The sequence below is a fragment of the Colobus angolensis genome, unplaced genomic scaffold (genome assembly GCF_000951035.1).
Source record: "Colobus angolensis palliatus isolate OR3802 unplaced genomic scaffold, Cang.pa_1.0 Scaffold6, whole genome shotgun sequence".
Classification (NCBI taxonomy): Eukaryota; Metazoa; Chordata; class Mammalia; order Primates; family Cercopithecidae; genus Colobus; species Colobus angolensis.
The window spans coordinates 18,811,145-18,819,504 of record NW_012119598.1 but is presented as its reverse complement, the minus strand read 5'-3'; the positions used below and the strand labels follow the sequence as shown (position 1 = coordinate 18,819,504).

The 8,360-nt window shown below is 42.2% G+C and overlaps 1 protein-coding gene across 1 annotated transcript in view; it reads left to right on the top strand.

Moving 5' to 3' along the window:
• Positions 1-8,360, top strand: part of KIF13A (kinesin family member 13A) — a 233,544-nt gene that overhangs the window by 200,603 nt on the left and 24,581 nt on the right. Inside the window, exons 24-27 of the mRNA XM_011962918.1 lie at positions 1,590-1,628; positions 3,629-3,728; positions 5,825-5,951; positions 8,042-8,097. Of these exons, the coding sequence (XP_011818308.1) occupies positions 1,590-1,628; positions 3,629-3,728; positions 5,825-5,951; positions 8,042-8,097 (322 nt within the window). The remainder of the gene's footprint in view (positions 1-1,589; positions 1,629-3,628; positions 3,729-5,824; positions 5,952-8,041; positions 8,098-8,360) is intronic.

Genomic DNA, 8,360 nt, shown 5'->3' with positions numbered 1-8,360 from the left:
GATCACGAGGTCAGGAGATCGAGACCATCCTGGCGAACACGGTGAAACCCCGTCTCTACTAAAAATACAAAAAAATTAGCCGGGTGTGGTGGCGGACACCTGTAGTCCCAGCTTCTCGGGAGGCTGAGGCAGGAGAATGGCATGAACCCGGGAGGCAACAGAGTTTGCAGTGAGCGGAGATCACGCCACTGCACTCCAGCCTGGGAGACAGAACGAGACTCTGTCTCAAAAAAAAAAGACAAAAAAATTATGATAAATCAGAGCTATTTGTTCTTTTATGTTAATAGGAAGCATTAGTTCAAGATAAATTGCTTCGAGATTAGGATTGCATTTAATGAGTTAGTCACATAACTGATAATGATGGTTACCAAAATTAAAAAAAAAAAAAGCAGTTCATTTTGAAGTATATATGAAAATAATTTTGACTATATTTTTGAAGCACTTTTGTAATCATAAATCTAAATTAAGGGATTCTAGATTCTTGTTTCTAAGGAAACTTTTTTCAACCAAGACCCTTTTGTTTTCAATATGATTACTTTGTTTTGCCAAATGAAATGTTTTTGCCAAAATTTTTGCTTTATTTAGTTATTTTACAATGTTTCCCTGTGTTTGGGACAGTTGTGATTCTTTCAAGTGATTGTTGTGGTCAGTTGAGAGTACTGACCGATCCTTATATTCCAAATAGTATGCTGTTGCTTTTATTTCAACAGTGTAGTACAGACCCTTGTATGTATATAGCCTGAGGTTGCCCCAGCTTTCCCTTGGGATGATTGCATCAGGGAAGACGGCTGAGGTTGGAGACCTCAGACCTGGCTTACAGTTCTGACCTGCCATTATCTGTGTGATTGTAAGGTTAAATCATTTCATCCTTTAAGGCTTAGTTGCCTCATTGCTCAAACTGAGATTGGGCAAGAGAATCTTCCTTGTAGTTTTGCCATTCTGTCTTCCTAAGCCTATCTCAAATCTCAGTCAAATAGTCTACCCCAAAATACGTATCAGCTGTCTGTATGACAGTGGTGTAAGGCCTGGCCCAATTATGTTGGTTCCTATCCCCAGCTAAGAGATTTCTTATTTTATTTAATTTTTTGTTTGTTTTCTGGAGACAAGGTCTTACTCTGCTGCCCAGGCTGAGGTGGAGTGGTATAACCAGAGCTCACTGCAGCCTCCATCTCCTCCTCTCAAGTGATCGTCCCACTTTAGTCTCCCAAGTAGCTAGGACTACAGGCGCACACTATCAAATCCAGCTAATTTTTTAAAAATTTTTGTACAGATGGGGTCTTGCTGTGTTGCCCAGGCAGGTCTCAAACTTCTAGCTTCAAGAGATCCTCCTGCCTCAGCCTTCCAGAATGTTGGGATTACAGGCATGAGCCTGGCCAAATTTTTGTGTTTCAATGATTCTTTATGTGAAAAATTCTTTATAGACAAGTGAATTAAATCTAGTATACCTTTTTTGAGATTCAATTTAGTGTTTTATTATGGTTATGTATGTGAGCTGTCCATTTTAATGTGTTAAGCGTAAATAATTATTTTCCCTGTATGCTGTTTAAAAAACAAAATGCTTGTCCTTTGTGTTTATTTTTTCCTACCAGAGAGATGATGAGGATGGTGATGATATGGATAGTTATCAGGTATTACTACTGCTGTCAATCCTGTGGCATGGGGCACAGCTACTGCTAATTGCCAGCATTCGCAAAGCAGAGGCCAGGGAGGAGGAAGGAGGGCCCGAGAGCAAGAATATGCAGTTTTTCACTTGCTTTTGATTTGCTTTATATGTATTCAAACACAGTACTATTTCTATAGATTGCCTTGTCAGTTCAAAATTTGTAACCAAATACTGCCTTTTTGCTATGCCGTCTCGATTTACTGTCTTATTGCTAAGCAATGTCATTATCACTGTATTAAAATGGATGATCTGGAAACTGATTTCAGTAATAATAAAACTCCAGTCTCCTGCAAATTAATTAATTAATTAATTAATTAAAAATGGATGATCTTAAAATATTGTAGTTATCCATCCATAATCTTTTAGATAGACTCTTACCTTTCCTATGCTAAAGTGCATTCTGCTCCTTACACCCAAGAGCTAATATTGTTGTAATATGCCATTTTACTTTACAAGACTTTCGCTGAATAGGAAAATTGGAGACATTTTATGCACATAATTGTGTTTTGTTTAGCCAGCTTTCTTCTCTCATTTGGGTCACACTTAGTTCTCCATAACCTATAGAATTTAAATCTCAGCTTTTTCTGCTTGGAAGTCTAGAAAAAATATATAGATGTGCAAATTGAGATTATACCTAGTCAGCACTGACTGGCCTAATATCATGGAGTGTGGGGTTATGTATAAATTGTCAAAGCAGCAAACCAGGATGAAGCTTTCTGGGTTTGGTGCCCAGTCTTTGTACGGATTCTCCACACACATCGTCAAACGATGTTTTCCCAGTGTACCTTCCTACATGTAAAATGTGGGTACAGTGGCCGGGCGCAGTGGCTCACGCCTGTAATCCCAGCACTTTGGGAGGCCGAGGCAGGCAGATCACAAGGTCAGGAGTTCGAGACCAGCCTGGCCAACATGGTGAAACCCCATCTCTAGTGAAAATACAAAAATTAGCTGGGCGTGGTGGCGCACGCCTGTAATCCCAGCTACTCGGGAGGCTGAGGCAGGAGAATTGCTTAAACCTGGGAGGCAGAGGTTGCAGAGAGCCGAGATTGTGCCACTGCACTCCAGCCTGGGCAACAAGAGCGAAACTCTGTCTCAGGGGGAAAAAAATGTGGGTACACTGTTGGTCAAGTTTCAGAGGTAAAGGTATCTATTCTTAATATAACGTCTTAAGTGTTACACTAGAATTAGGCAAGTCAAAGAGCATTTTTAATAGAATTGATGGATTTTCTTTCCCTACTCATAATTCCACTAAGAAGAACCTTTAAGGGAAATATCAGTATCCCCTTGAATCTCAGCAATGCCATTGACTAACGTCCTGCGGCTGTTTGTGCGCTTCCTGGCAGGTTTTTCACAGTGCAGTCCAATGACTGCCTAGAGGATTTCTTAAAGCATGGCTGACTGCATGTTGGGGTTTGCATGGGAGATTTTTGGTTAGCCTCATGGTGGTGGTTGGAAGTAAAATGTTTGTGGCAAGTTTGAAAAGTTCTCTGCTGACCTACTCTTTACATTTCAGAAAATCTGTGTTATCAGACCACTGAACTATGAGCTATGAAAATGCCTGTCATTTTCCATTCCATTTGTTGTTACTTGGTTTGGGCTGTGTTCATGCTGTCCTTCTGTTTGGGATCACAAATCCTGCAGTGAATAGCTATGATTTAAATATACATACACCCATTGTAAAAAAAAAAATTCTTACAGCTGCTATAGTTTGAGCTTGTCTTGCTTTTAAGTATAATTATCCTTTTGGAGATCCAGGGGCTCTGATTTCTGGGTAACAGCATCCTTGATCAACATGCAATGTTACTGAGGCCTCTCTGCTTTCTTGCATATTAATCACACAGCAGTGTTCAATAGCTTTTCCTAATGAAAAATGTCCTAGTCAATTTAAACATCTTTGTAAAAAAGAAAGAAAGAAATCATTGTCTGTACAGTCTACAGGAAAGTATTTTCCCTCCCTGATGTTAGGAAGAAGACTTAAACTGCGTAAGGGAGAGGTGGTCAGATGCACTCATTAAACGACGAGAATACTTGGATGAACAGATAAAAAAAGTCAGCAATAAAACAGGTATGTGAGATCAAACTCTCTTTTGGGGAGTAGCTTTTTCACTTTTACGCAATGGCAGTAGGTTGTTTTCTTCCCCTAACTGGACAGTAGTATCTTATTTTTGTTGTTGTCGTTGTTGTTTTAAGACAGGGTCTCACTCTGTCACCCAAGCTGGAGTGCAGTGGCAGGATCATATCTCATTGCAGCCTCTGACTCCTGACCTCAAGAGATCCTCCTGCCTCAGCCTCCTGACTAGCTGAGACTACAGACACAAGCTACCACACTCAGCTAATTTTTAAATGTTTTGTAGATGGGGGTCTCCCTTTGTTGCCCAGGCTGGTCTCAAACTCCTGGACTCAAGTGATCCTCCCACTTCAGCATCCAAAACTGCTAGAATTGCAGGTGTTAGCCACTGCACCCAGCCTGTTTAGTTTTGTGAACTTGTAACAGTTATAGACACTAGTCAATCATATTATACATTGTTGGTTTAAGAGGCCTCCAAATTTGAAAGTAATACGTTTTCATAAAACTCTGAGTTATCTCATAAAACTGTGACATTAAATGTCAAATTCAAATTTCATTTTGATGAACACAATGTGATAAATACCAGTATGTCAATACAGTACTTTAGGCACCAGGACCTAGGACATACAGCAACTGAATGAGCAGGTCAGCACCTATCCACTGCTGGGCCATTGCCATGCACTCCGCTGGTTCAGGGTGGCCCCTGCAGCTCCATTCGCTGCCACCCAGCTCCAAGGGTGCAGCTTGCTTATGCTAGCAGTAACCACTGGGATTCTATAGTAGAAATATGCACTTAAAATCCTTCGTCTCTCATCCAGATACCATGGTTGGTTCTGCAGCAAAGAACACACACATCATGCATGTTAATCCATTTCATGTAGAAGCTAGCAGAAAGTCTCCCTCAGGAAAACACCTTGGCTCGACATGTGGTGTTGCCTTGTGTATGTGCTCAGGCTGCTAATGAAAACTCACTTTGACTGTACCCAGGGAGCCCCAGAGTTGAATTATGAATAAGAGGATTTCAAAGTGTATCAAATAAAATCCCTTTCATGATAAGCCTCAAGGAAAACAAAGGTGATTTTACAGAGTAAGGAATATGGTGGGTTTTTTATTCTTTATTTATTTATTTATTGAGACAGAGTCTCGCTCTGTCGCCCAGGCTAGAGTGCAGTGGCACGATCTTGGCTCACTGCAACCTCCTCCTCCTGGATTCAAGTGATTCTCCTGTCTCAGCCTCCTGAGTAGCTGGGACTACAGGTGCCTGCCACCACACCTGGCTAATTTTTGTATTTTTAGTGGAGACAGGGCTTTACCATATCAGTCAGGCTGGTTTCGAACTCCTGACCTCAGGAGATCTGCCCACCTCGGCTACCCAAAGTACTGGGGTTACAGCCATGAGCCACTGTGCCCGGCCTATGGTGTTTTTTAATCCTCTGTCTTTGTAACATCATGTATAGTTCTGTAAAGCAGTGTCACATCCATATTTCATTTGATCCTTCTAGCAAGTACATGAAGTAGATGACTTCTTTTATCCCTGTTTGACAGGTTAGGGAGACTCGTCTGTTGGATAACTTCCCCAAATTACAGAACCAGCAAAATAACCTAAGTCTCGCAATTGCTTTTCCAATGCTCTTTCTGCTATTTCTGGCTTATGGTTCCTTAAATTGGTGTTGCAGCCCCTCTCAGCTCCCTATACATGCTCTTGCTTGAACTTCAAAGACTCAAATCCATTTTAGGGACATAGTGGATGTTTAAGCCACTTATAGATAGCACTGAATGAAATCTGTTTATTTTTGTTTGCTTGTTTTTTGAGACAGGGTCTCTTGTCTGTTTTCCAGGCTTTAGAACAGTGATGTGATGATAGCTCACTGTAGCCTTGAACTCCCAGGCTCAAGTGATCTTCCCACCTCAGCTGCCCGAGTATCTGGGACTACAGGCGTGCGTGCCACCACCCTGCCCAACTATTGTTTTTTTTTTTTTTTTTGGTAGAGATAGTGTCTCACTATGTTGCCCAGGCCAAAATCTGTTCCTTGTAAAGTGAGAGGTCATACTTTCTCTCTTGTTGGCATTGATCCCCTCATTTTTTTCTGCAGAGAAAACAGAGGACGATGTGGAGCGGGAAGCCCAGCTTGTGGAGCAGTGGGTAGGGCTGACCGAGGAAAGGAACGCTGTACTGGTGCCGGCCCCAGGCAGTGGGATCCCTGGGGCACCTGCCGACTGGTAAGGCTGCCCTCCCTTCTGTGCAGACCGAGGGAGATGAGATGGTACAGGTCGCCTGTGGCAAGAGCCATGCAAGAGACTTTCCAGGATTGTCACAGAAAATGCCAACCAGCTGAATTGCTCAGGGAATGTCCACTCATCTCTAGTGCTTCCATCCCTTTTTCCCTTCCCCACTGAAGCCAACTTTCTCCCACAGGAAGCCAGAGGGCATTGATTACCTGGCCAGGAATTACATATCACACTCCTCTATTCCTCTGCATAAGCAACTTGGACATTGTTCCCTGATCTCCAGAAACTCTTTTATCTTGGCTGGAAAGTATTTGAAGAGGGCAGAAAACACATTAGTGGAGCTATCTTTTTGGTAGTGCTGTGAGAATTAGAGATAATGTATATAAAATACCTTATATATGATAATATTATCTTGTATATTATAATGTGTATAAAATACTTTTCATACCCGTTCGTTAAATCCTAGCTGATGCTGCTTATTCTCATTCTCATTTTTATTATTATATATCCAGGGCATTTAAGAGAAAGCAGATTCCTTTTGAACACAGAATGTACATGCCCAGATAGTCTTTTTTGAACAGGCATAGAAACATCAGTGACAATACCCGCATCTCTAATGATAAACAGAAGTGTAATCAATTTCGTGGTCTGTTTTCTGAAACTAGAAACTCTGAATCTGCAGGCACATAATTTACAGCCTGACGTTTCTTCCTGCAGTTCCTGCTGTTGTGCTGGAATCCTGTAGGTCTCTTGCAGTAATTCTGCCAGCCACTTCTTATGGACAGCCTGCTCACCCCAATCTTGTTCTGGCCCTCAAAACCCTCTCTAGACAGTTCTTCTCCCTACTTCAGTCTCTCTGGTGTAAAGTGTTTTGAAACTTCAGATCGTCTTGAGTGTTTGTAAGATGTAGGCCTGGGTGTCGTCCCTAGTTATTTTGATTCAGAAGAGAAAGGAAGGACCTGCGACTCTTCTTTTTTTATTTTTTTAAGTAAGAATTTCCTTTTTTTTTTGAGACGGAGTCTCACTCTGCGGCTGAGATCTCCACTCACTGCAAGCTCCGCCTCCCGAGTTCACGCCATTCTTCTGCCTCGGCCTCCCAAGTAGCTGGGACTACAGGCGCCCGCCACCGTGCCCGGCTGATTTTTGTATTTTTAGTAGAGACGGGGTTTCACCGTGTTAGCCAGGGTGGTCTCGATCTCCTGACCTCGTGATCCACCCATCTCGTCCTCCCAAAGTGCTGGGATTACAGGCGTGAGCCACCGCGCCCAGCCAGGAATTTGCATTTCTAAAGGGACTCTTCACTCTAAGAGGCCTCTGAGGCGGTTCTATTGCAGCTGGGCAAGTTGGGGTTTTTTGTTTGTTTTTTATTTTTTTTGCGGCAGGGTCTGTTTCCCAGGCTGGAGTACAGTGGCACAATCTCAGTGCACTACAACCTCCATCTCCCAGGTTCAAGCCATCCTCCCACTTCCCAAGTAGCTGGGACCACAGGCTTGTACCACCACACCCAGCTAGTGTTTTTTGTTGTTTTTTTTTATAGAGACAAGGTCTCCCTGTGTTGCCCAGACTGGTCTTGAACTCCTGTCCTCAAACCATCCTCCTGCCTTGGCCTCCCAAAGTGCTGGGATTACAGGCATGAGCCATCACGCCCATCCCTGGTCCAGTTTTTGGTAAAACACTGCTTGGTCTCTTCTGCACACAACCCTACCTCCTTTCACACATCTTTCATTCTGTCCTCCTTTCAGCTTTTGTTTACTTCTTCTAGGCTCTGATCCTGTCCTGTTACCACCCTCATAACGTCCCCTTTCCCTTTCCCTCTCATGGGAATTATTTTTAGAAAGGCTTAAAATAATCTTTGTTTCAATTAATTACATGTAACTCATATAACTGGAAGTTCTTTTATGTAAGTCATATAATTCCCATGATTTATGTCTACAGGGAAGTCAAGAAATATGAAAGTATTTCATTAGTGGAAACCATCTCCACCACGGTTCTCTTTGCTTCCACGGCTCTGCGGTGTTTTATCAGCTAACAAGATGTAAAATACATATTTTGTTATGATTAAATGTTGTTATTAAATTTAGGATCCCACCTGCTGGAATGGAAACCCACATACCAGTTCTTTTCCTCGATTTGAATGGTAAGTAGACACTTAAAGTCACAGGGATTATTGTATTTAATTAAGGTTTGTAATCTATTCAGACTCACCTTATTTTGATCCTTAAATCACTCTTCTAATCATTCATGTGCCAAATTAGGTGACATTTTTGTTCTAATTAAATGTATGTAAGCATGATTATGTGGATAATTTAAAAAAGAGCTTGTGGCCGGGCGCGGTGGCTCAAGCCTGTAATCCCAGCACTTTGGGAGGCCGAGACGGGCGGACCACGAGGTCAGGAGATC